The sequence below is a fragment of the Xiphias gladius genome, chromosome 3, assembly GCF_016859285.1.
Source record: "Xiphias gladius isolate SHS-SW01 ecotype Sanya breed wild chromosome 3, ASM1685928v1, whole genome shotgun sequence".
Lineage (NCBI taxonomy): Eukaryota > Metazoa > Chordata > Actinopteri > Istiophoriformes > Xiphiidae > Xiphias > Xiphias gladius.
This window is the reverse complement of record NC_053402.1, coordinates 25,050,084-25,077,854: the sequence shown is the minus strand read 5'-3', so window position 1 is coordinate 25,077,854 and position 27,771 is coordinate 25,050,084. Positions and strand designations below refer to the sequence as shown.

The 27,771-nt window shown below is 43.3% G+C and overlaps 2 protein-coding genes and 1 long non-coding RNA gene across 4 annotated transcripts; 1 reads left to right on the top strand and 2 right to left on the bottom strand.

Moving 5' to 3' along the window:
* Positions 1 to 1,306: 1,306 nt before the first annotated feature.
* Positions 1,307 to 19,406, bottom strand: casc3 (casc3 exon junction complex subunit). Its single transcript, XM_040124024.1, is given in 13 exon segments — positions 1,307 to 5,663; positions 6,941 to 7,148; positions 8,020 to 8,186; positions 8,305 to 8,403; positions 9,365 to 9,538; positions 11,533 to 12,299; positions 12,301 to 12,450; positions 13,028 to 13,201; positions 13,776 to 13,924; positions 16,117 to 16,365; positions 16,840 to 16,895; positions 17,235 to 17,259; positions 19,182 to 19,406. Coding segments are annotated over 12 exon segments (2,343 nt in total). The 5' UTR covers positions 19,368 to 19,406; the 3' UTR covers positions 1,307 to 5,663; positions 6,941 to 7,001.
* Positions 19,304 to 22,389, top strand: LOC120788345. Its single transcript, XR_005707220.1, has 4 exons — positions 19,304 to 19,760; positions 20,177 to 20,709; positions 20,897 to 21,070; positions 21,184 to 22,389. It is a non-coding gene; the product is annotated as an uncharacterized LOC120788345 (long non-coding RNA).
* A 646-nt stretch (positions 22,390 to 23,035) lies between these two features.
* mettl23 (methyltransferase like 23) lies at positions 23,036 to 27,662 on the bottom strand. Of its 2 annotated transcripts, none has more exons than XM_040124084.1 (5): positions 27,358 to 27,662; positions 25,806 to 25,910; positions 25,471 to 25,708; positions 24,119 to 24,203; positions 23,036 to 23,631 (listed from the first exon to the last, which is right to left on the bottom strand). In XM_040124084.1, exons 1-5 carry the CDS (start codon positions 27,460 to 27,462, stop codon positions 23,409 to 23,411), a joined length of 756 nt encoding a protein of 251 aa, XP_039980018.1. In that variant the 5' UTR covers positions 27,463 to 27,662; the 3' UTR covers positions 23,036 to 23,408. The 2 variants fall into 2 exon arrangements, with proteins under 2 accessions (XP_039980018.1, XP_039980019.1); XM_040124085.1 differs by having other exon boundaries at positions 25,806 to 25,941; positions 27,358 to 27,445.
* Positions 27,663 to 27,771: the final 109 nt, after the last annotated feature.

Sequence of the window (27,771 nt, the reverse complement as noted above, 5' to 3'; positions counted from 1 at the left end):
GACACTGAATTAACCGCGTTGAACCCCGAGGGAGAGATTTAATAACAGTGAAGGTCTCTGAGGAAAATCTGAACTATTTACTGCTCGTAGGGTAAAATGCAACCATCGTCATCAGAAGGATCAAGAAGACGATTAACTCTCCTGCCACGCGATGATTTACGGAACCTCGGCACTGCTTCGTGAGAGAGACTAGATTGTTTTAGATCATTTCACCGGTGCCATGTTGGGTAAATAATTTCAATCTTAAGAGATAGAAAAGCCCACTGATTTTATAGAAAATCAAATAATTCTAAAAGGTATTATTGAAAGTGAAAACAGGCCAAGCTCAAGGCCACCGTGTAGTCCTGTTCTTTCATATAAATTATACAAAGGTTTTGTAACTTCTTCAGTTGAGGGATTTGAAACAAACAAAGCTACAGCCAAGTGCAACCGTGGGTTTGAATGACGCTCCACGAGTTTCTAGTGTCAGAGTTAAAGGGTTAAAGGAAAGAGAAATGAGCGGCGTGGTCCTTTAACAGCCGAGCCTCTTTGTGTCCAGCAGCTGCTGCTGAATATTCATGAGGAGGAGAGGCCGTCCACCATCCCATTGGCTGTCAGAGACCGTCAATCGCAGTTTACATAAGAGCTCCCCAGCCCCGCCAGGTTATAAATATTCATGTTAACGAACCCAGTGAGGAGCAGGTGTGTGTGTGTGTGTGTAGGGGTGGGGTAAATAAAACTGGTCCTCGGTGAGTGTTTGGTGTTTGAAAAGGAACAAAAGCTAGCATGGAGCAGGGAGGGTGGGGGAGAGAGAGAAAAAGAAAAATTAAAAGAAAGATTGGGACAGAAAGGAAGGAAAGAAAACAAACAGTAAATACAGGGTGAGAAAAAAAGAAAAGTAGTAGCGAAAGGAGTAAAAAAAGAAAGATGGTGGGGAAAAGAAAGGAAGCCGGTAAAAATAGTCAAATGAAAAATGCGTGAGGGAAGGGAAGCAACAAAAAAATGAGCAGAAAGGGAAAGAACGAAAAAGAGAGGTAGGGAAAAGGAGAGAAGGGGTTGAGAAAAAGAGGTGGGGAAAAAAGCAAAGGATAAGTAAAAAGGGACAAAAGAAAAAGAGGTGGGGAAAAAAGCAAAGAATTAAAAACCAAAATAAAGGTTAAATTTACGCTTCACAGCTTTAATCCAGAGTGAAAATGTATTTTTTCATTGAATCTGTTCTCCTGCACCGTGTGAACACAACTGCTTTTCTGCTTCAACCCGGATTTTTTTAAAATCTGAATTTACAGCTGAATCCGCAGTGAATTTAAAAAAAAAGCACCCGTCACCATTTTACTATTATGTTCTTTATTGATCCTCTGTGTGGACCGCAACGCTCTCCACATACAGAGACAAAACCTCCGATGCAGTCATCATCATCATCATCACCATCATCATCACCATCACCGTCGTCGTAACACTGAAACAAACAGAGCGCTGCCGTCACAGTGAACAGTCTGGTCAGCTCAGGTCAAAGGTCAAACACTCAACACACATGCCTGGAAACTGGACGGCAGTCAGCTCACTCCCGGCACAGGAGGGGGATTTATTCAAGAAACTAACATTTGACACTCGATGACGATTGAGGTCAGACCCAAACGCCCGAGGAACATTTTCTACACCTTGTACCATTAACATCCATTCAAAAAGACTCCATCTAAATAATGGGACCGATAACAAATGAGCCTAAATCAATCGTCACCGCTCTGAGCCGGGAGTGTGGTGAAGCTGCCGCCACAAACAGGTTACACCCTCTGTAATAAGGCAGGCTGGATGGATCAAACGTGTCCGGACGTGAGGACGACGACGCCGCCGCCGCCGTGCCTCGCCCTCGGGACGTCCCTGGTGATGTGACTGAAAAGGAATCCAACCCATCGGTTTGTTTTTCTAACTGGTTCTGGCAGAAAAGGGCTTCCACATTTACCCCTCTCTGCGTTTTCATCGGTGAGAGACGACCACGGACACCTCACTCTTAGAGTTCAACGGAAAAATGAAACTGGGAGGAGGAGGAGAAACAGTGAACAATGAGCAGGCACTACTACTGGCTATCTTTACCTCTGAAAACGTATTCTCAGAGGTAAAGATAACCTCCGGGAATAAACGAGATTTTTGAGTCGATCCTTTTTCAGTTCATAAAGTGGTTTCCTAGGCCTGCCATCGAGGGTTAGCACGCGAATCAAATAAATCATGACAGGGAGGCGTCGTTTGCCTCCTGCATTTACTAATAATACAAATTAAAAAAACAAAACAGTATTATATTTCAACAGTGACATTTGAAAAAAGGAAAAAAATACAAAACAAATCAAAGCTCCTTTGTCGTCGCTACTTCTTTCTAAATTATATCCATCCATCGTTAACATTCGAGGTCCCTGCCGATGCCGTTAGAATCAGAAGCTGACTGTTCTGTAGCACTAGTATTATTAGAATATGTTTACTGCTCTATTTTATCTGTTCAAGCTTCTATATACACATTTAGATTTCTATATACAGCGACAATAAACGCCCCCACCCAGCAGCAGCTTCTCTCAGACGGGCTTTTGTGCAACGTTTGTCGATAGTCAAACTTTCTGCTCATCTAGAGGAGGGAAATGAAAAGCTGCTGTCAGAAAATAACGTACTCTACGTTCAGAAGGGCAGAGAAACGGAGTTTTAAAAGGAGCGCTGACATTGTTTAAGTCACTTTAATAGTCACGGGAGGTACAACACGGCCCGTCTTCTGTCGAATCATCGCTCTGTTTTAAATTCGGCGGCTGACGCGTTTACCCTGCGGGTCTTTGAGGACCCGGGAAAAACATTTCATTTCTTCTCCGACTTTGTCGAAGCCGTGGCAGACTGTGATTGGATGGTGAGTCACCATGGTAGCATTTCACCGTACACGTCAACAAAGAGAAAACAGTCCGCGGTACGGCCGGGCGATATGTCCAACGGATGCGATTCATCTGAATTTTTGTATCTGAACATTGTGTAAAATGAAAATCCAATCATTACAGTCCAGACATGACAGTCCTGTAAACTGAAGTAAACTGTCGGACTATTTTCATGATTCATCTGTTAATCGGCCTTTTATTTTCTTGATTATTCAGTTAGCTGTTCGTTCTGTCAAATATCAGAAACTAGTGAAAAATGCCCATCGCAACTTTGCCAAGGGCAAGCTGACATGTGGAAATTCCTTATTTGATCTGAACCCAAAGATATGCAGCTCACTAACATGGAAAGCAAAGAAAAGCAGAAAGTATTCACATTCGAGAAACTTTAACAAGAACATTACCGTTGTTTTGGTTCGATTACTCGAATATCAAAGAGGTTGCAGATTGAATGACTGACGGTTTCATTTACAGGACCGCGGCGACTGAGGGCGGTTCGCTGTCTCTGTTCAACTCGCCGACTTTAACGTTTGTATCTAGGAATGGTCTTCTCTAGCTGCCGGGGAGCTGCTACCAGCTAGCGGCTGTCTGCAGGTACCAGACTGATGTTAAGAAACACAAACGGGGGGGGATTAGTGAGCAGACCTTTCTGCCTTGTCTGCGTTGAAACGGATTTTTAATCTGTCTGAGTTACACTTTCCCGCTGTGTGAGATAACCTGTAGTTTTTGAATATGCTTGCAGTTGGTGCAGGTCTTCTGCGGGTCATTCCTGCTCAACTGTCTTGCACACAAAATCACACAAACTACAACGTTTCAATCGTGTTTTCGTCTGATTGCGATCTGCAGGGAAAAAATTTGAAATTTCTCCCAACAAACCTGAAAAATGTTCCAGATTTTGATTCTTTAGCTGTATCGCTCGGCCCTAAGCTTAAGACATACAATTCTGTGTTTTATTTCCATTGTTTTTGGAAGACAAATGACAGCGACTGCTTTCTGTTCTCGTTACTGTCGGTGAGATAAAAACACGACACGAAGTGCAATCAGAGTTTCAGTGATTGAGTTTTGATAGTTGATTTAACATTTAAGTCCATTATCTGGTTAAAAGAAAGAGCACCGACCGTTCTCTGGCTGCAGCTTCTCCAATGTGAACATATGAGTATTCTCTTTTTTATATCATTGTCATCTGAATATCTCTGGGTCCTGGAGCGTTGGTCGGACAAAACAAGCAATTTGATGGAGCAATCTTGAACTACACCAAATTTCACAGCAAAATTATTATTTTTTTTCTTAAAGAATTTTCTTACATTTATAGGCCAAACAATCAATTAAACCGAGAAAATAATCTTCAGATTAAGAGATGTTGAATCTAATCATTAAATGTAATAACTGCTTCATAACACACTATAATGTAGTTGTGCACAGCTATAAGGACATTTTTAAGTATTAAGTACTTGTCAATGATTCTAACTTCTCCTATGAAGGCATATTTGATATTATCACAGCTGTGTTTTACTGTGTTGTGGTTCATCGTCTGTTCATCCAGCAGCCTCCGCTGACGCGTGTCTACGGGAGGAGTTAGACATTAATAAACACCGAGTTATAAACTATATAAGGTTTATAAACTGATTATTAATGTTAAAGAGGGCGACTTGAAGTAAAGTTGTAAATGTTAATTTTTTTTTGGTTTTTTTTGAGAGCAGAGTGACTGAGGATAAATCAGACTAAATATGAGTCCACGACGTGCAGCCGTCTAGATTTCTGAATCCAGGTTTCCCACTTAAAAAAGTCAGTTACAGTAACAAAAACAGGGCTGACGTATCTGGAGTCAAGGAATCAATAAAAGAAAAGCAGGCGGAAACCTTCAGCTGTAAGAACTGTCTGTCTGTGTGAAGTTTAAAAAAAGAAAAAGAAAAAAAAAATCTAAAACCAGCAGACGCCAACCAGCTGTAACGTGACGGTAAGATCAGGAAGCACCGGGTCACCTATGAACGTATTAACATGACAGAGAGCTGCATTCAAACTATATACACGACTGATCCTCACAAACATCCCTCAAACTGCAGATAAACTCTCGAATTAGCTTCTGTTTTTATCTTGTTAAACCTTTTGTATTAACAGTGTAACTAGGGTGGATGGTGGAAAACAAGAACATATTAACCCTCCGTTTCCTATTTAACAAAACAGCTGGTTTTACAGTGTGAAGTAAACAGAAAATAACTGGATAACAGAGCGTCCCACAGACAAACTCTAAATGCTTATGCTGCCTGTTAACTGCTGTTTCCAGGATTCAGTCCGACTCCTGTGTCCACAGAAAACCTCAACCATGAAAAGGACAAAAAAAAAAAGTTTCTAAACCAGACTTTCACTTTTCATTTAGACACATCAGCTGCAGCAGAGTTCGACTTTGTCCGTTCCACTCTTGAGACGTTAAATGCTTCAAAGTGGCTCTAAAGGGTTTGAACTCTTTTTTTTTTATTTTTACATTTTCAGGTTCAACATTGTTGCTAAAAGACACGTTGGCGGGATCGAACTTGTGAGTTACAGAGCAGTCTGACTACGATACGTCGCCAACACAGCTGATCCACCTGACTGCTACAGGGCCCAAAACAAAGAGGGGAGAAAAAAAAATAAAAGGAAAAATTCCACCAGTGATGCTGTGGGTCATTTGCAGAGTCCGTCCACCCGTCCGTCCGTCCACCCGTCCGTCCACCCGTCCCTCCCTCGTTACTATTGGTGGTTGCTGATGGGGACCGCAGCTCCTCACCGACCCCTCCCACCCCGCTCCTACAAACACATAACAGAAACACCTACATTTTTCTATTTCTACTGAGACTGATCAGACGTCCACAAACACTGCCTGCACTGATAGTGACTCGACTTAAAAGATAGTTCATTTAACGTCTGTTTTAAAACAATAGGTGCCCGTAAACATTTACACTTTTCGTCGTCATTCTGTGCAAAAATGTCTTCAGCAGTTTATCTGGAGTTAACGTGAGGCTTCGGTGGTCTGAGGTTCTTTCCACTGACTAAAATTCGCTTTACGTTCTGAGCTCACGGATGTTGTTGACTTCACTGTGCAGAGTTTCTTTCCACATTTACCTGGTGAAAGAGGAACGTTTCTCTGAGCCCAGCTTAAATTTCAGTTTAACACCTGGATGTACCTGCAGGATTTACGACATCACTACTAGTTTGGAGCCAATCGTTGCCCAGTACAAAATTTACAATGCGATGTGAAATCTCCAGGTCACAAACACTAAAAATTGACTTGTCGGGAAAAGTTGCCATTTTTAGAATTTTGTGGAAAAATCAAACACAAATTATGATATTATTGTATTATTGTTCTATTATCCCAAGCAGAGGATTTTTATGTCTTAAAAAATGTCTAGAGAGGATCCGAAACCGTTAGGGAAAAGGAGAAGAGGCACAGTTTCACACAGCCAATGACACATATCGACTGAGTGTGGCTGTTGTTTACTGACTAAAATCAATCATGAGACCAGATGTGGGAGATCTGGGTGACCTGGAGGAAACCCTATAATGCACTCTTGATTTTAATGGCTTTGTTTAAATGTAAGCTACATCAAAAGAGAGTCCTGCAGGGCCAGGACCAGATATGACCTGTTATCTCTAAATTAAATCCAGACCAGACCCAACCCGACCTGTTTAGGAAAGACCGGCACCTGTCCCTGTAACCAAACAGGCTCGGAACTGCCGGTGCAGGTGGTGTAGGTAAAAGCTTAGGGCACCAGGGTTTTGTAGGGGCGCACATCTGTTCAGGCAAATACATAAATGATCAAACAAATAAGAAACATGAGTGAAAAAAAAAAAAAAAAAAACCCCTGACTGACGTTGTTTACAAGTAATGTTTGCGCCTCGTTCATTAACTGACCCTTCGTACTGTTCCGAGAAAGTCTAACTTTCCATATAGCAGATAAAATTATTTTAAAAGTCATTGAGTTTAAAGCTGACAGGTTAAATCCACGGTCAAAGCACACAACCCCCACTGTCCCACCCCCGGACCGTGACATGGCAGTAAACGAGTACAGAGGTGGCGTTCTCACCTGTCATTTTCGGATCGGAGTGAGGCTGAGACTGGGGATCGGGGAGGGGTGAGGGGCGGGGTCACTCTGAGGCAAAGGGCACCTCCGGAGGGGGGGGCTTGACAGTGACGGGCTGGGACGTGCGGCGGGGGGGCGAAGGCTTGGGCTGAGCCTGCTGCTGCACCGTGTCGTAGTACGTCACACCCCCATAGGTCACCTGGGACTGACCCTGACACACGGGGAAAAGCCAGTGTTAGAGTCACACGTACAAACCTAATCCAATTTAAAGCTGCCCCGTGAAGTTTGTGTTAGTGAACAAAGTTGCGTTACAGGCGCTGCCTTGCGTGTGTCCTTTCAGTCTAATTAACAAGACTAATCACTACACACCCATAACTGCTTTCTAGATATTAAAAGGTTGACACACCATGATCCTGTTTTTATTTTAACTTTATTCTGAAAATGCTAATCTACAGACTTTTAATGAAACGTTTTCTCTCTCAAAAGTCATTACAGCCTCAACATCAGAATTTAAAAAAATGAATGATTTGGCTGAGAACTGATGAAACACTACAATGGTCATTATTCCAGGAGATTTCGACTTGTTACTGAAAATCGATATAGATTCACAGAAAGAAGTTGCCGTTGACCCTTCGATCTGTTTATGAACCAGTGTGAGAGACTGGATGGTATTAAAAGCACTGCTAAGTGACATTTTTGATACCAGGTATAGAATGCAACCAAATACCCGTTTCATCACCACATTGGCCAAAGTATCAAAAATATTAGAATATAAGGGATTATAGGACCTCAAATGACTTACTAAGTTACTAAGGTCATGAATTTCTGTGATATTCACATACTCACATTTTTGTCAGCAGTTCCCAGAAGTGTTTGAAATAATTCCTAATATCATTCATTAATGACTAAAGATGATGTGGATAAACATTTTCCGATTAAAGTAACGGTCTTCAGCAGGCTAGAAAAGACATTTAAGACTTTAAAACCTTCTAAGGCCTTTTTTTTTTTGAGTGAACTGAAATCAGAATTTTTTCAAGCCTTTTCAAGGCCTTGAGATACCTGGACAAACAAAGAATGTGTACCTGTGGGTTTGGGTACATGGCAGGGTAAGGGAAGGTCATGACGCCTGGCGGAGGGTAGAAAGGCGGCGGCAGCAGTTGCTGTGGTTGCCCCGGTGACAGAGAAACAGGTGGGCCTCCGTAGAGGGCGGGGTTAGCAATCGGGGCACCTGATTGGTGGGGATGGAGACCTGAAGAGGAGGCGAAGAGAGGAGCGACTCATACAAAAGCATTTATAAATCCCAACTTTAATTCTTAAAACAAAAGAAACCAGCTTCTGAAACGAATAAGTAACCAGATGCCACTGACCGGGGTGGGGGATGTGCATCTCAGGCTGGACCAGCATGCCTTGTGGTGGGATGGGGGCGGGGCCATCCCCGTGGGCGTAGATTGGTCCCTGGTACGACACTGCGAAACAGAGGCAGAGGGAGCTTAACGAAGTGATCATGACCAGCGGTGCACTGAAGTACAGCTGTAGTTACTGGTTCATCCAAAATAAATGATTAGCTTTTCAAGTATGATGCAAGCTAGTTAAAATCAACTCCACCCTGATAACATTACAGTGCTGTTTAAACACTATCATCATCATCTGTATTACCAAACACGCAGTAATCTGCAGAAATTGTTGGTATGGGAGGAAATCCACACCATGACAAAGCTGCTGTTTCAGGGCTGCGCTGAGCTCGTGTTTTTCGAGAGAAAACATGCGAAAGGCCGAGCCACAAAAACGGTATCTTCTAATGAGCTTGTTGTCGGCAATGATTGTCTCTCACCTCTAGCTCATGCACCACCTAACAGGTGGGTGCATGAGCAGGACTCCTCTGGAGCTCTTCTTAGTATCAGTAGATATAGGAGGCACTTGATAAAATACTTTTCCTCCTACTCTAAAAATTAAGACCAACTACCCTTCATGCTAAGAATGTTTGGCCCGTTAGGAAAGTAAGCAATCGGACCAAACCAGTGTTGGGGCATAGAGGGAAAATGAATTTCCAAAACTTTAACAAAGATCTAGTACAGGAAAGTCAAATATGTAAACCACATAAAGACATTTATGTAACACAGTAATCCCTGACCTTGACTGACCTCTGCTGGTGAGCGAGACGAAGTACAACACAGACTGACACTCCAGTTTGAGGCACCCCTCAGCTACTGATGCTTTTCTTTAATACTTTTCTACATGAACACAAAACCTCCGATTTTTTCCTTATACTTTCTTTAAAATTAGCTAATATTTAGATGTAAATTACAAGGATATTTCCAAAAAAGGCTAAAGCTGCTCACTTATTCATTGGCACTCGTCAGCGTCAACCCGATATCCAGTGTGTTATCTTTGACTAATTCTGTGTTTCATGTCATGTTATCATCTTACTGGGTTCGTAATAGTGTCCCTCCATCACTCCCAGGTGCATGGGCGGCGCCGGCTCAGGTACGGCTCTCTGACGTTGGGAGGAGTAGCGTTTGGCCCGATTGGAGCCAACACCCATCTCCTCCATGCTGGAGAACTGAGGCGGCCCGCCGGGGATGTGCATGGGGTTGGGAAGGCCTGTGGACAGAAATGTCAGTCAGAGCCATCGTTCCTCAGAACCATGAGGTAGTTCTTACATCTATTATTAAATAATACCGTGTATGTCGTGCTCCAATGCAAATATTATAAATATAAAAATTGAGAAAAGATGAGGAGGAAAAGACAGAAGAATAGGGAGGAATGTTTTCTTATGTTAACATTAAAATGTAGCTATAGAATAGCAATTACGCTAATGTTAGATAATAATGCTATGATAGCTGCTATACTCAGATAATGTTTGAAGGAAATTCATCTGAATGGCATGACGTATTCAGATCCTTTACTTAAGTAAAAGAACCGATACAGCAAAGTAAAAATACTCCATTACAAGTAAAAGAACTTCATGAAAAATTCTACTTCACTTAAAGTATTTAAGTATTAGCAGCAAAATGTAGTTAAAGTGTTAAATTAAAAGTACTGGTTTATTGGCTCTGACAGATTTATTATTATATCTGACATTAGATGATTAATACTGAAGCATGTTGCTGTTGTAGCTGGTGAAGGTGGAGCTTCTTTGAACTACTTTATATACAGTTTTATACACAGGGAGACCAGATAAATCTGAGGGGCCCTGAAGTGATTCACGGGAGAGGAAACAGGAAAAAAAGTTCTGATACACAAATATGTTTGTGTATTCTTCTCTAATCTTTGATTTTCGCTGAGATATTGGCTCATTTGAACATTTGTTGAAATGAGACCACGTAGGAAGTTTAGAGGGGGGGAAAGAAAAAAAAAAAAAATCACTGTTTGGCGAAGCTGTTAACAGCTCATAGACTTCTGAAATGTGACGCTGATATACTCTGTTAAATGTCAGAAGACAAAAAGGTTGGAAGCCACTGGTTTAATCTTTAACAATTTGTTGTGTTAGTACTTGAGTAAATGTACTTCGTTACTTTCCACCACTGCTAGCCAGAAGCTAGCTATCTGGATAACTGCTCCTTCCTACAACGTACGGCATTGTGCTGAATTTCGTTGACCACTATCAGTAATAATAGCCAACACTGTGGCCATTGTACCGCTGAAAAATGAGTGGGTGGCGATGAGGCAGTACTGGTGGCATAATGTGAGGTGGGGATGGAGGGCGCCTAGGGCACCAGAATGTCTAGAGCCGGCCCTGCCTCACCAACTCCGCTCGGGTAGGTGAGGACTGATCACACGTTGTGATGGGCCAGTGAGCCCAGTCCCGGCACACGCACGCGGCACGCTCTCATGTGCAAAAACATAAAAGCAATATGTGGCGGTCAATGTTGATATGATGACCACATGACTCCGCTACGACAGTCAGCGGCCTGCGGAGTCAGCGAGCTCCGGCTTCGTTTTCATCTGTATCCTGGTGACTACAGCCTACGTATGACCAACGTGATATTTGTTGTGTACCAGTTTGTTCTCATCTGCACTGGCCCCCAGCTGCATTTCTCCAACATTTGAGCTGAGTTCGTCAGAGTAGCGGACACACAGGGATAATTTCGTGCCCTAAAATTGCTGGGAACAGGATGCAGACTCAAATTATGAAATTAACTCATTCAGCAAACTCTGACTTATTGCGTTCTGTGTGTTAGGAGGTAGGGTGGGATAATTATATTTGGATTGACAAAAGGTTGGTCAGACAGAAAAACCCCTGAGAACCGCTGGAATGTGTTACATAAATGTTGCTCAGAGTTATAATCCATTATTTCCTGTTTACCGTTCTTGTGTTGACAGAGAATCTTGTGCACCAGTGTACTTAAAAAGACATTTTGTTTCTCCTTGCTAGTTAAAACCAACTGTGATACGGATTTCAGGTCATATTACCCAACTCTAGTTTTATGTTAACGTTAATAATTGTTTTGTTTTCCCAGTTACATTTTATAGTATATAAAGTATAGTAGATATTATTAAAAAAATAAATCAAAATAAGAAGCGTGAGCAGAGTAAAACAACCTGAGCGTATGTGACAGGTGTGTAGAGAGAAGCCTGAGGTCATCTCCACTCACCTCTCATCTCAGAGCGGATATATGACGTCGGGCTCTGGCTCCAGCTCTGTCCTGCCAGACTGAGTCGAGCCACATCTTGGTCCAGCTCCGTCAGCCCTGCTGCTCCTGCCTGGCTCGGCCCATCTCCGCCTCCCGTCCAGCTCTTCCCTCCCACACTGCCGGGGGACGAGGCGTTCCCTCCGGCCGCAGACTCCTCCATGGACGGCTGTTTACTGCCCAGGTCTGCGGGCCTAGAGCGAGTCCTGCGAGCCAGCGAGTAAGATTTACGCTCCACCGGCCGCTCAATGGGAGGAGAGGCTTCCCGATTGGTCGCTGCTGATTGAAGGGAGGGGTCAGTGGTGGTGGAGGAAGCAGCCAATCCAGACGCAGATCTGTCGGCGCTGCCTCGTTGTTCCTGCTGCTGTCGTCTCGGTGAAGCGGACTGGTAACCGCCCGGCTGTGACGATGCCGCCGTCGTTGCGGCACTTAAGCTCAGGTCCTGTTCCCCAACGCCTCCTTGGCTGACAGTATTGTTCTCAATGACCAGAGAGGGACCCCCCCTTCCCCCACCACCGCGCCCTCCCCTGCTGACCACAGACCTGTCTCCCGCAGGCTCTGATTGAGCTTTAGGGCCTTGTCGTTCTCGGGGATGCATCTGGGGCGCGTTAGATTCATTATTCCTGTAGTGGGACTGAGGTGGGAGGTGCATCTGATTCTGGTGGGATGGTCTGCTGCGGGAGGGAGGCGGTCTGGAGGGGTTGTTGCTGCGCTGAGCGGAGGAGAGAGGGAGAGGAAGGGGATGTCGAGGAGGTTTGGATGGACGAAGGTGGAGGGGCTCCTCCTCGGTTCAGCCCTCCTCCTCCGCTCTGCCAGGATCGGACCGGTCGCTCTCCTCCTCCCTCTCTCCACCGCTTGTCTCTGCTGGGAGACACGCTCTGCCTGGAGGGAGACAAAGAGATGCCAACTTTCAGATTCAACAGATTAAACTTAACAAATATTTTGTCCATCCCATTTCTACGACTTAAGGTTGACAAAATATTAGGAACACCTCTCAGTATAACCCAGTACAGTTCGACATCACCACAAATTACAGCCTCGAAAACAACCATTAAAATAAATCAACTCCTCTTTCAAACAGTCAATAAAAACCAAACATTATAATCCTCATGAAGGAGGATTTATTAAAGGCCCGATGTGTTAAACTGCCCCATTTATTAGTGGGATAATGTGACAAAATGGAGTAGTAATGTAGTGGCAAACCATTTCCAGGTCTCTTCTTGGTGGTGCGTCTAACCACACTGCAACATCCAAGAATTACTATATATAACTCAATTAGCAAAATTTAACAAAAACTACGGTTTGGTGAATCTTGGCTGTGATGGATCATTAATCTGCAGCAAGGTTCAAGTTGATTTTCATATACTACTGTAATAAATTGTGCTGTAAATTATGGTATCGAGATTAAATCGCCTCTTTCTTGTCTTTCTGCTTTATTCTCAGTTAAGGCAGAGCTCACCTGGGCCTGCGCTGCCTGTATGGCCGGTCTCCGGGGCCGCCACCGTTTCGGATGTCATAACCGTAGATGGCGATGAGCTCCTCGCGGCTCTTGGGCGCCTGCTCCTCCTCCCTGAACTTGTCGTGCTCCCAGCGACCCTCGTCTTTCCACAACTTCCTGTTTCGACCTTTAGGTCTGAAAGGACACAGACAGGGAGACACGATGAAGTTAAAGGCAAATGCAGGAAGCCCGTCGTCTGTATGTTATCACCCAAAAGGGCTGTAATGCGGCAATCGAGGAGTATTAAAGAGTAGCAACTGTAATATGCTGAACAAACACAGTGATCAAAAGCTTAACTTGATCATAGCGGATTCAAAATCTGCTTAGAATTTGGTCAAATTGTTGTTGTAATTTATTTTAAATTACATCAACAAGTTTACGTCCTTTACCAAAAGCGAAAAACAAATCTTAAATTTTATGAACTGACGGGGTGGAAAATAAACACCACCTGTCTGTTGTTAATTTTTTTCTTTTGGGCGATATCAAACCTAACAAAATGACTTGATATAACAACATCCACATTTATTTCCTGATGGATAATAATGTGCAGCATCTTAACCTTTTCTTTTCCCCCCACCTTAACATAAAACAGGCAGTTGATGAAGTGAATTTTTTGGAGAGCTCTTAACCAAACAAACTAAATGCAAAAATGCACTAAAAGTAATTATAATGGCAATAATAAAATGATAAATAAAAACTCTGCCTGTACCTCTCCTCCTCCTGAGCGTGTCCTCTGACGTCGTGCTCGAAGAACAGACCCTTCCTGGGGATGTAGGCCGGGTTTTTTCTGTCCTCATCATCATCGAGCTGCTGACCGGGTTTACCTCCCGCCTTCGTCTCGGGATCATCCGTGGACTCCTGCATGTGTGTGTATCAGTTACGAGAGAAGAAGACATCATGATGACAGCGTCTAACGGTTCAACTGTCTGCTGTCAACCATTACGCGTTCTGCGGCTGCTGATTCAAAATCATTATGTGTAAAATATTATCTAACATAATTATTATATGTTTAATGTTGGTCAGAGGTATTATTCCTCGACAAGCAGCAGGTGTGTTTTAGGATCTGTCGGGTTTACCAGTGTTTTACAGTGGAGGCGGCCTGCCTCCACCTGGAATAAAATGTTCCTCGACTTAAGTCAGAAGAAATAACATTGTAATTAAATATAGGCTTGTTAAGCTTCAGGGAAAGCAAGCAGTGGCTCTACATCACAGAGCAGAGGTTATGTACTTAATGAGTGAGGTGATCGTTTATACTGTTGTCTGGTAACTGTAGTCGATCACACTGTATGTTTACTTCACATTCAATTAATCAGGGCAAGGGCTGTCGCATTAACCGCAATATTGCAATTGCACCGGACTAATGACATGCAAACCGCAGGAGATGCCAAGCAACCGCGTCAACCGCCATGTTCACATCCCCCCCCCATGAGGCTAAGCCCTTCTTGTTTTTATCCTTCGCTGCGTAACTGTGTATTGAATGTTAAATAAATTCACAATGAAAACAAGAGTTACGACTGTCTTTTTTCCCTACCAACTTTCTATTTTTTATTCGGTGCTGCTGAGTTTCAGTCTTTGTTTTTTGAAATGGAAACGCTGGCAAATGTTTTATTCGCCTTTTTTGGGAAGATTTCTGAACAGGGAAAGCCAACCAGTTTAGGCGAGGCAACGTGCAAGATCTGCACCTGCAAGAGAGATGAGGAAACACACCGCCGTGGCTGAACTGCTTTGGTCACAATGTACATTTGGCAGCGGCAAACTAAGGCACTAAGCAAGGCACACAGCCCGAGCAATGGGCCCTGTGCCACAGCTTGGTCAGGACATTCTCTCGGGGCTGGTTGAAGGGAAGGGATCTAGCGAAAGCACAAGAGGAGCTCCAAATACCCCACCATGGCCTCATACTGAAAAGCTACAAAAAGTTAGACTATTAGGTTTACCGTAGGCAAGTTTATTAATGACCAAACTGCATAGAGTTCGCACTCAATAAAATACTTCATTACTTCATACTTCATTTGGACTACATTGAAATTAAAATCAGCATAGGCCTTGCCTACTAAAAATTTCAATGACAGTTAATATAGCATTGCAGCCTGCCTATATTCTGTTGCTGGCTTGATGGGATGTTTTAAATGAATCAGTAAGTATGAATAAAATTAATGAATGGTACTGAATCAAGTTTGAATTGCAGTATACCGTATTGCTAAAAAATGATCCATTTCTCTTTCTACATCCTCTTCCACCATCCAGTTTCTTGGGGTAAACCCTGCCTGTTCCTGCGTTAAGGCGCCTTTACACTGTGCAAATACTACAAATGTAAGTTTATGATATTGCACACTGCGTGAGATGGGTCAAATAAAATCTCGGCCTCAATCTGTGTCAGATTGTACGATATCAGTCTGAGGCTGTCCGGTTGTTCAATGGATGCGTGGGCATCGGCAGCGTTACGATGTAAAGAGAAAAAAGTATATGAGAGCAGCGACGCAAGTTTTTTCCCTTTGCCAGAGTCACACCAATTCCTCTCTCTTTCGCTCCCATCATCGTTGTTTTCTGTGTGTTTTTTCGTAATCTTTGTTTTAAAAAGTGGCACGTTCGACATATTCTGCATCATTTCCTGTCATATTCTGATTGGTTAGTTTTCTGAGGTCAGTTATAGCAGCATCCTAAACTTCGGACTCTTTCTGAATGCTGCCACTGGCTGTCTCTGTTGGCCTAAGCTTCAAATCGGGTGCCGGTCGACGAGTCTCAGGACCACCGTTTTGGACTGAAGGCCACAGATTTTTCTACCTTTCTCGTTCAACTTACCTTCTCAGACAACCCTAAAATCACACAGTGTAAAGGCCTTTAATCAAGCACTGAATGTGGATGCAGTAATGAAACTGAATGTACTGCTGCAGCATGTTTGCAATATCTAATTGTAGTTCAAATTTTTGTATGATTTATTGTATATTGCAATCCAGCTCCACATGGTCACTTTTATATGTGGTGAAGTTTTGTGCCACACTGTGAAGCCACAGCTGTGGAGGCCACTCTGGCAGAGGTTCAGTGAGTCTCACCTGTCCATCGCCACTCTGTCTCTCTCCAGCTAGATTTCCTTTCTCCTCAGCTTTATTCTCCTCTTTACTCTCCTCTTTACTCTGTCCTCCTCCCTCCCCTTCTGCTTCCTCCTCCTCCCCGTCCTCTCCCTTTGCCGGGCCATCGGCAGCAGGAGGTTTGGGCTCACTGGCTGCTGCTGCTGCTGCTGCTGCTGCTGCTGGAGCTTCTTCATCGCTGTACTGCTCTGCCTCCTCTTCCTCCTCCACTCCCTGATGAAACACAGAGGAACAGGGGGTTTAGCTTTTCAAGAACTCTACCTACTATATTTAGCATTTTATCCTGATTAAAAATACAAGATTAGACTTGGCCAAGGAAAACGTTCACACAAAGATATAAACGAGTTAAGAAAATAAAGCCCCTGAAAAAACTTTTAAAGTGGTTTTAACTGCTATATCGACATAAAAGACCTGCCATCAGGGCAGTGCTGAGAACAACTTTCTTCTTCACTCTGGTTTGAGGCTTGAACTGGTTATTTCAGACATTGTACCCACCTTATCCACAACCAGTGAGATAAGTGAAAAACCTACAGAACTGAGAAAATGTATACACCCCTTTAAGTATTTTACTTACTTGCGTTCTTTCCCCCTTCAGTACATTTTACCAGCACTGTAGGATCTACAGACATGTTCACTTATGGGTATGTGTTAAACCTTACTGAATTTCATACAGCTGATGTGTTTTACCTCTGAATGAGAGCCGTTTTCCTCGGGGTCTGCACTGTCGTAGTCAGAGAGGACAGCTGGACAAGAAGGACAGGCAGATAGAAAGATATCATTTTAGTGTCAGGGTTCCAAGGATAAAAACTGAGGCAGCATCGGGATTCACAGAGATTCTACAACAGTCATGAACAAAACAAATGCTTCATTACATGATACAGGATATTGTCACATTTTACAAGCTGGGTATAAGCCCTCATTTATTACATTACTACATTACACATGTCCCACTACAATAAAAATGGAAAAACCGCAATTACTTTCTTTTAATTTACTTTTAATGTTCTTTGTGCCAGCTATTTTCATCTCACTAGGTTGTGGGATGGGTGCTATATGTTACTAGGAAATAATAAATGTCTTACCTTCTCCCACCCCATCTTCACTCTCCTGCAAAGAGACGGACAAAAAAAGGAATCAGCTATGACTCATGACAGACGTGAAAGTGTTAATCTCCAGGAAGCTAAAGAAGCTCAGCTGCACCACCGAACTGCTCACAGCCTTTTCCTAAAACTCTTTGATACAATCACACTGGGAGCTGGCTGCTGAAAACAACAACTCTTCTTCTTCCATAGGACAATGAACACACACAACAGGTGTGTTTTTGTTTTGGTTACAAGTGAGATGTTAATATGATTCAGAAAGTCCAGTCTGAGTAACAGATCAGTGCAGTGTTTTGACGTCTGATAAACCTTTAGACTCACTGGAGTTTAATATGGAAAGGTATCTATTGTATGAAAGCAGACATTACATTACAGGTGTCTGTAACTTCGGGGCTAGGATCATCAGATTCCCCAATATAACTGGGATGTATGGTTTGGAAAGGAATCACAGGGTCTGTGAACTTTGCAATGACAAAAATCTGGGGGACGAGTATCATGGAAGCACAATAAACAAAAAGGGAAGGTACTTGCAGTTTTCAACTACCATTTAAACTATCCATCTATATTCATGTTAACTTAGTTATTACAGCTGCATAAGACAAAAGTGACATGTAAATTAGACGTCTACTTAAACAATGTTTTCCATCTTTTTCACTCATTTATGTTGCACTTCATTCTTGAGAGGACCCATTGTGTGGTCATTATTATGCTATATTTTATGTTTGTACTCTGAACACAGCCTGCACTGTTGTTGGTGTGAAGTTGAGGTCAAAGTCCTTGCCAGAGTTGCAGGAACCAGATCCAGCAAATCCCAAAGACTTGTACTCCCATTCCATTCATAAAAAAACACTGAGGTATTGTTTTTATTGCATTTATACCTCAGCAAGCACATGTCTGCATTTGAGAAAGTGTCACCTTTCAACCACATGAGGCCCCGTGGGGAAGCACAGCTGATTTTTTGAAAGGATTTTTGAGAGTGGGGTGGGGGTTTTGGTTTTATGGTGTATTCGTCAGTACCAAACAGATCTCGGGTGTTGCGTCAAAGACCGCTTCTGAACGAACCGTATCCCTAACCCCAACCGGTCTTCTGAGATACCGTATCTGAACTCTAACCAGTTTTCTCTGCTAAGCCTAACCCCAACCACGATGGCGCTGACGCTGGAAACGTAATTTTAACGAGAGAGAAGCAGCCCTCGACACCTCGCCGGGTCATCTAAGTCTAGAGTAACGTGCGCTGGACGTGGCAGACTCACACGGTGGAGAGGTAGCATGAGCCCGCTAGGCCCCTAGCGGGCTGCTAAACAAAAACTGACCCCCACAACAGCCCACCAACACTGCGTCCACACCTGTGCGCACACACGGCCTTCCCAGCTGGCACTTCCACGGGACAAATTTGGAGCAAACAGCCTCTAATATTTGGTCAAACCTGCGGCAGTGCAAAATAACCGGGGAGAAGCCGGAGCCAGTGTTATGGCCACATTTGTTAATCATGTAAATGTGCTCCAGCTGGCGTCTTTCCATCTCATTCTCACAACAGAAAATACAATAACAATAAAGTTCACAACGTAGACAGCTCGTGTTCTAAATTGTTAATTTAACATACTATGACGTATTCACAAAAGTGTAAATTTAAGATGTCCCCAGTAGAATTGAGCTGCTAACGATTAAACCGCTAACTTGTCTAACGTTAACGTAGTTTCCTTCAAGATAACATTAAACTAATCTCAAGTTGTTTATGCCAAAAGTCAGATGCATCTACAACTTATCCATCCACTGATAATTCCCCAACGGTAACACCAAGCCAAAGCAAGGACTCGGGCCCCGAGGAAAAGTTTTACTGGAGGCGGTATCTGTCCCAGGTCCCGGCCGGGACATGGAACCGTCGACTCGGCGAGCTAACGTTAGCTTCCGGAGTTAGCCGCTACTCACACACTCGGACTCCACGTCGCTCTTCGCCTCGGCCCGGGATGCTGTCGCCTCCGCCGGGTCAGGATCCCTCCCCCGGCTCTTGATCGCCGGGGACCCCGACCTCCCGCTGTCCGAACCCGAACCGGACTCGTCGTCGTCCTCGCTGTCCTGGGACGCGCGCCGCCTCCTTCGCCGCCGGTCCGCCATCTTAGGGCTCGAATGGTTGGAACCGGAAAGAGGCAAAGAATTGTGGGTAGTGAAATTCTTCTTCACCGGGGCTTACGTTATTTACTGCCATCTCCTGGAGTTTTATTTTAAAACAATGTTTTGACTGTGTTTTTTACACTTAAAACGCAAGACGATACAGATTATGAAAATTTAAAAGTAAAACTAATGTAGTATAAAACGAGATTCTTGTAGTAAAACCCTCCTTCGTGACGGCTCTAATGTTATTTTTTTATTGAAACAGTGTTGGATTAGTTTTAGCTGGGTGTTCCTAACAAACAGAACACTGAGCGGACAGTGCTGTGCGAAGTGCAGGCAAAATGGCAACAGCAAAGTCAAAGAGAACTAAGCCAAAATACCGGGATACAGCCACAGGTTTGCCAAATTCAAATATTACGAGATTATAAGAAAGCCTTGCGGCACAAAGGCGTTGTTGAGAGCAATTTACAAGAGATACTGTTTCTGCAAATGTAAAATTCTTTGAGCTTCAAACTGCTTTGAATGTGATGATCAGGATCTTAAAATCAGTTCTAAAGCCAGTGTAAGAACTTTAAAATGGGGCTCATTTGATCTGTTTTCTTAGTCTGTGTTTCATCTCTGAAAACGGGACCTGTTGTTTTCTACAGTGTCATTTGTTGTCTCAAACAGCATTGGCATTTAAGATGATTATAAATACCAGAACATTTAAAAGCTCTTCTTTGCTCATCTTTAGTTTTTATGTAGCTGATGAAAATAATCAGCAGATTCTCAGATTCTCTTTCTTCAGTCTGACATTGTCTCTTCTCTTCCAGCAGATAGTGGTCTGCAGGAGGTTTAAGATGAACATAAGGTCAGTCTGAGGAACAGATGTGAACGTGTGACTGAAGGAACTGATGGAACAGGAAGTGGAACCCTCCTCAACAGGATCCACACTGAGCTCTACATCACAGAGGGACAGAGGGAAGAGGTTAATACCCAACATGAGGTGTGGCAGCTTGAGACAGCTTCCAAGATGAAGACCTTCCATGAAACTCCAATCAAGTGCTGCGACATCTTTAAATCTTTGTCTGACCAGCAGAGACGCATCAGAGTGGTTCTGACCAACGGCGTCGCTGGCGTTGGAAAAACCTTCTCGGTGCAGAATGGGGAATCTGCTTCCCTCGGCTCTCGTCTGGATAACTTCCCGACCTGCAGCAGCCAATCAGATTCCTCCTAAATGTGTTGACAGGGTAACAGAAGTACGAGGCTTCTAGCCTCTCTGCTCTGTCCCTGAATGTAAACCCATTTTCCTGCCTTCCATCTGTAAGATTAAAGTAAAACAAAGATCCCCATTAAAAGTCTGTAGGTATGATAGAGAGTGATGAGAATTATTGTTTCATGTCAAACAAAATAACAAAATATAAGCTGAACCACAAATGTGAAGAGCTGGTGTTTCACATCAAATTATGACGTTTACTTATGTCTGTTGTGTATTTTTTATTAAAAATTGTCTGATTCCATTGTAACAGATTCTATATATTCTCTAATCACAGATTTACTGATTGTGGAGTCTCAGGGACTCACTGTGAAGCTGTGGCCTCAGCTCTGAAGTCCAGCCCCTGCCATCTAAGAGAACCGGACCTGAGTCTCAACAACCTGCATGGTTCAGGAATGAAGCTGCTGTCTGCTGGACTGGAAGGTCCAAACTGTAGCCTGGAGACTCTAAGGTCAGTTCACTAAATGGAGCTGTTGTAATTTTTTTTAAATATTTTTTTATATTGCCCTAAAGCATTGTGTTATTTACAAGGTGTTCTTGAAAACAGATTTTTTTTAAAAACAGATTAAAGCTGCGCCAGTGGCTCCGATGCAGAAAAGAAGACAGTTAGCTGGAGGGAATTAAATTCATGCTAGGAGCAACATCTGATTTGCTTCCGGCTCCCCCAAATCATAGTAAATGAAAAGGTGAGGACCCAACATGTCCTCAATGTTCAGGTGCAGCTTCACTTTGGCGCGTTCTATCAGGGTGTAGACCAAGGTCTTCTCAAGGACGACACGCCTGGAGACATCACCAAGTGCTGAAATGTCCATCAGCAGCCGTTGAGAGTAAGAACTTAGAGCTGAACTCACTGGATTCAAAAAGGAAACAACAGGGGATTTGTTTGTGAGGGTGAACAACTCAGGGAAGCAGGTAAGTTTGAGCAGGCGTGGTGCGGGGCAGCTGAAGGCAAGGATGGACTGGCAAATGGGAGTAGAATTAGGAAAACCGCCGGCCTGTACCACGAAGAAAGTTCAACATATCTTTTCATTATCTGGCCTGACTAAACCTGACAACTGTAGTCACGCTAAGCAGTCACACAATGGTGGTTGTCAACTCAACACTGTTGTTGTGTTCGTGTCTACAGGAAACAAAGCTGGATTACAGCTGACAGCCTCGCCAGATGTACAGAGACGATGGTCCTTGTTCATCAAACTGTCCTACCATCAAATCTGATCTGAAACTGTTTGTTCTCTCCTTTCAACACTACAGAGTTGATCAGTTTCATCTCTGTCCCTGCTCTAGGATCAGTCTGACTGAAGCCTGCAAATCACTGGCTCTTATTTCAGAGAAGCATCATTACATGTCGTAATCATGTGGTCTTTGTACAGACCAGGACCTCTGCTGAAGTCCAGGAATCCCATCAGTATCTCCGTATCTACTGTCTGCGCAGTAACGAATCATCGTGACTCTCAGGAGTTTGCACATTTCGCTCCAGTCCTCAGTGGAAACAGAGGACACACACTTGTCTGGGAGCTTCCAGCTCAGTGTGTTCACTGCCGTACGTTAACATGAGAGCTGCCAGGAAGATGGCTACGCTGCACAGCTGCTCCACATCTGGACTGAACAGCATTCAAGTCCCTGCTGCTCCTCGTAGTGGATGTGCTGCATCACTGAGTGACAGCTGATGAAGTGAGTCTCTGTAGACACTGATGTATCGCCTCTGTTGTCTGTCTCCTTCTGTGAGCAGATGGAGGTGATGACGTAGGGGTCGTGTAGTGGAAGTGAGAGTTTCTGTGATCACGGAGCAAGAACGACATGTCAGACGTTAAACTGGGGGGGGGGGTGAAGAATGCTCACCACAAATACATTTTAACAGCAGCAGGAGTGAAAGTTTAAACAGATGTTTTATAGTCTTCTTCCAGCAGCATCGTTTCCACAGTTTGTAGCAGCTGAACCCAAAATCTGTCCGTACAGCAACATATAGAAGACAGGAACACAATAAGACGTGTAAAAAAGACAAAAACAATTACTCTACTTTTAAGATGATGAAATAAAATGTCAAAGAGCATCAACTAACATTTGAAGAAAGGCTCATTTTAATGTCTGTCTGCTGCAGGGGGCGGATTCACTTCCTTCACCTCCAAAAATCCACAAAATGTAAACACGTAATTGGCCCAGGGGGGCAACTGTACATCTATACTGCTTCTTTAAAAGTACAACTAACAGCTCGTGAAGGCAGAGACGGGAAAGAGAGGCTGAAAGTGTGGGGAACTCGTCCTTCTAGTCCTCAACAACCTGTAGCCAGACATAAATGCAAAAAGGCAGTAGATCTTAATGTTACGGATTTAAATGTGCCGCATGAAACCAGACCAACTAGTGTTCAAAATATGACTCAGTCGTGTAGGTTGGGATTACAAACATTTTAATCAGTTAAAACACTTTAAATCTGGATTCTTTTCTAAACACGTTTTTAATAAACATGTCAAATGTGAACTTTTCCTCACAAGTATAAATGCTATTTGTGCAAATAAAACATTACTCTCTCCATGAGGTTCTTGAAGACGTTTCACCTCTCGGACGAGAAGTGAAACGTCCTCAAGAACCTCAAGCAAGTCCAGATGTCGTCGTGTAGCACTTCGAGAAGCCCTGAGCCGGCTGACGTAGACTCTTCAGACATATTACTCTCCCCACCTTCTGCCATGATAAAGGTGTGCAGTGATTCTTGTAACCTGCCCTCAAAATTAAACACTGTTGACCCAGTTAGTCTCAGACTTTCCGCAGTTTTATGGCTGGACGAGGCACAGCGGTCAACATCTCGTTGTTTCCCTGGACCGTCCTCTGGGAAACATTTGGTCTGTTACAGTCCGACAGTCTTCTGTCTCTAGTGTGATAATCATCATCTGGACACTGTGCCTGCCCGGTAGATTCGATCCAGCCAGCTCAGATTTATCAGCGTCAAAGTTTTCCAGCTGAATGTTGACACAGTTCAGCTTCCACCTGCGGAGCAACGGTTCAATCGACCAGTCGGCACTGAAACACGAGGAGGAAGAGGAGGAGGGTTAAAACAGAATCAGTGACACAGAGCTGAACCGAATCCAGAACCTCCAGGTTTCCAGGTCGACATCTTCACTGTGCTCCTCAATAATCTAACTCTTCGTTCCGATGACATTTCAGGATGAAATCCAAGGACGAGGTTTCAGACGGGATTGAAATGACAGCAGGAGCAGCTGGTTCACAGAGGAACAGTGGGTCACTGCGGCTGTACTTATTACTGGGGTGGGGGTGGAAAATGACAGGGCAGGTGATGTTAAAAATCCCCACACCTCCTCTAGAAACACAAATCCAGTCTGAATGGGCTTTTATTTGAACTGTGTATTCATTTACCTTTCATTTTGTATTTATTGTATCTATTTAGTTATGTATTTTTATTGTATTGTATTTCATTGTTCAGCAGCCTTTAAGAAACAGCATTTCCCACATCCCACAGATCATGGCCACAGAAACAAAGCAGGTCTACCTTCTCTCTTGGTACGTGGTCCAGAACTGGGCCCTGGGGTTTTTTCTTAGAAGAAAAGCGACAGTCACGAGGACATCTTCAAAATCTGAAACAGGTTTCAAATGTTGAGTTAGTTTTAGATACGTGATATTGTAAATTATATTGTTTGTAGTTTGACTTACAACTGTGACATATGTACATGTTATATTTGTATACACTGGGTTAATTTACATGCATTTTAATACTATCAGTATATTACATGGATTTGAATGTGATTTTTATATATCCGTTAGAATACTTTTTCTCGGCCTTATTATTCTTATGATTTACTGCACACAAGCCTTTTAGCACAGCCTTAGAAGCACATATTCGTCAGTATCGGCTCCGATCTCAAATCAGGTCAAATTCGGGGCTATAGTTGGGATTTCAGAAATACTGAGATCAAGAGTCCAACCTCTTCCAGCCAAACCTCCAACCCCCTGAGAAATGTTTGACCCCAAAACCAGGAAAGGTCTGCAAAATGGTTTAACTCAATATTTTTACGGCTGCAAATAAACATTATTTTTGTTGATGATTCATCTACAAAATATTTCCTCGATTAACTGTTACCAGGAAATATTTCCCAAAGCCCACGGTGGCATATTCAAATTGATTATACTTAGTACCGCGTCCCAAACTCAAAATATTTAGTTTACTACCAGAGAAGACAATGACAAGTTTTCCAGTGTGTAAAAAGTGTTGGTTTAAATCACGTCTGATGCGCTGGAGCCAGCGGATGATACAGTTTTGTCGATCGAGAAGTCAATTACTTGACCAATCGCCTCAGCTGAAAATATTTTCACATTATATTTATTAATTTAACTGGACTGTTGTAGTTTCTGTTCGTTTTATCTCCCTATGTGACGGCATGAATGCTGTTTCAAAGAATTCTCCAATACGCTTTCATTGGAGAAATACTACATCAAATAATCCCTTTTTTTAATTTATTATTAATCGGTCTCAATTAAATTTACTGACTCTAAAGAAGACTCAGTTTTAATTCGGGTGATTTGTTATTTAATTTGTCGTGGTGACTTTTTTTCTTTTTACTTTCAGGATTTTCTTGTTAAGTTTTAAGTTGTTTGTCTTGTGTTTTCATCTTTTGACAAAACCATGTTGGAAATAAGTGTTTTCACTTGAACATGTTATCCACTGGGTTTTTTCATGTCTGCATAAAAAAATCATGTCATATCAAAGAATATCAGAACTAGACCTTTAAAATCGCTTCATGCATAAGTTGTGTGCAACTGCAGGTTGTAAACTGCTCCTCAGTGTCCTCTATGGGGACTACGGCCCCGATCAACTGTACATTTTGTTGTTGTATACGAACCGACCTTGAGGCTCGTAGAAAACGTCTGATCCCAGGATCACGTCCAGCTTAGGAAGCAGAACCAGATCCGGAGAGACCTCTCCCCAGGTGAGACCCAACACAACCACATCACGCAGGCCGTTGGCTTCACAGCTGCGCCTGCAGTTCTCCAGTAACGGAGGAGTCTTAGCGCTGTCTGACAGGATCACCTTTGCACCGCACCTCGCAGCCACCACGCCTGGGAGACTCACACCTGCGCCAAGCTGTGGAGAGAGAAATGCACTGGTCACTGTACTGTTGCAGTACCAGCGCTTTTCCAAGACGGCAGCGCAGATCCCGGAGCGGAAATATTCTCCTCACCTCCAGCACCGTCTTGTCTTTCAACTCTTCTCTTCGGGTCCACAGATACTGAGCCAGCACCACAGCACAAGGCCACACATACATGCCATATTGTGGATCAAGAACCTGAGAGTGAGGATCACAGGTAATCTGGGCGCTGAACAAGACGCGACGAATGATAACAAACACACAGCCAGCATATTCAAGATTTTAAGGACGTCTTGCTCCTGAAATCCTAAATGTGCAAGACTGTTTGAAGTCACGAGACAATGTACGAATAGTTAGCATATTCTGAAAATCAGCAAATACCGTAATACCCTCCACCATGACCAGACTAACCTATCAGGGGGCCCCCGCTACCCCACACCCCAAATTAATTCAGGAATATGCACCATGTAAGCACAAAAAAATAAATTCATTCAAATCAGCACGAGAGTCAAGGTCCACACTGACTTCCTCCTGCGCTTTCAAGGGTATCACATGGTCTTCATCAGTGAACTGAGTCACAAAATAAAATGACATGAAATCGCAGAAGCTACTGAGTTCGCGTTTCAACAGATCCATCTCCATGACGACCGAACAGACTCCATCCGCTGATGAAGACTGTGCACTAACAGCTGAAAGGCCAGAAAAAAAAACCTTGTAAGTGGACCTTGAGTTGGGATTGAACTTGAACTGAAATAATTTGTCCATTGATAGGTTAGATGATTAACAGAAAGATCCGCAACACTTTTGATGATTAATGGTTGCACAAGATTATCTTTCTGCATTTCTCTGTTGTAAATAAATGTAAATGGGTTGAGCAAAAAAACAAAACAAGCATTTGAACAACCTGTGGTGAGCATGTTACAATAATTTTGAAGCGTTTTATTGATCCATTCAATCAAATAGTTCAGAAAACAATGGGCAAATAAATCAATAATGATAATAATAATAATAAATCACAGATATAAAGAACTGGTTCAGGCTCCAAAGTAAGTGCAGGAGTAGTTAACGTCTTCATCCAGCACGCAGCGCGCTGATTCATTTAACTTGAACTCGTCAGGCCTCTATACTGCACTTTGACTAGTGGACAAGAAGAGGCAATCCAGCCGTGTTAAGCCAAATTTGATTCAAACAGATAGGTCTCTGGGTACTGGATGTGTGCTAACTGAAGATGAGACCCAAGCTTACCGTATTTAAAATCTGTTTATTGTTTATGGCGGGTAGAGACGCTTCATATACCCATGGTTCATTTAAATTAGCCACGGTTTAACGGGAGCGGTATAGCAGTTATGAGTTAAATTTGTATTTAAATAAATACTTTTTTGTGTAATGGGCTTACGCCGAATTTGAGGAGAGGACGCGTATGTATCGTATAAGTCCTCTGCTCCTTCCTCTGTCAGCTGCATACCATACATATCACATAAATTCAAACATTTTTAGGGAGTGAGCATCGATTCTATAAAAGCGCAACACGGCAACAAAACACTAGCTACTTTAAATTATTATAGTAAGAGGTCGGTGTCATACGCGGGTATATTAAGGCAGGCTGTTCGAGCTGTGCGTTAACGTACTGAAAGGTCAAACTGACCTCGGGTATGGAGACAGACAGGGACTCTTGCGTGTTTTCCTTGGTATCTTCAAACGTGAGAACTTTATGAGCTATGCTAGGTGTCTCGGCCCCACTGTGGTCCATCGCGCAAGATAACGCCCCCCTGAAATTACATAAGTGCGCCGCCAGCTGTTGTTCTGGCTTTTCGTCTTCTGATGACGGATTAATATGAACTAGTCTCACTGATATTCACGTTAATATTTTATCCCCAGCAGCCACGCTCACGTCTATTTCCGCGCCGACCCAAGCAAAAGAAGGACGTGTCAACAGCCAATCAAATCCACGTATATGCCTGGCGGGAAGGGTTATTCCACTCTTCAACCAATAAATATCTTGCTCTCGCAGGACGGTGTAGCCAATGAACTTTGTACCCTGCGAAAAAGGGGGCGGGTG

What these genes read in the sequence shown, in the direction of transcription:
- mettl23 (XM_040124084.1), bottom strand. Translation starts at nt 27,462, where the DNA reads ATGGACCACAGTGGGGCCGAGACACCTAGCATAGCTCATAAAGTTCTC. An exon ending in TGTCTGTCTCCATACCCGAG is followed by an intron (nt 25,911 to 27,357) that starts GTCAGTTTGACC and finishes CCTCACTCTCAG; the next exon opens with GTTCTTGATCCACAATATGG. An exon ending in ACCACGTACCAAGAGAGAAG is followed by an intron (nt 23,632 to 24,118) that starts GTAGACCTGCTT and finishes CTCGTGTTTCAG; the next exon opens with TGCCGACTGGTCGATTGAAC.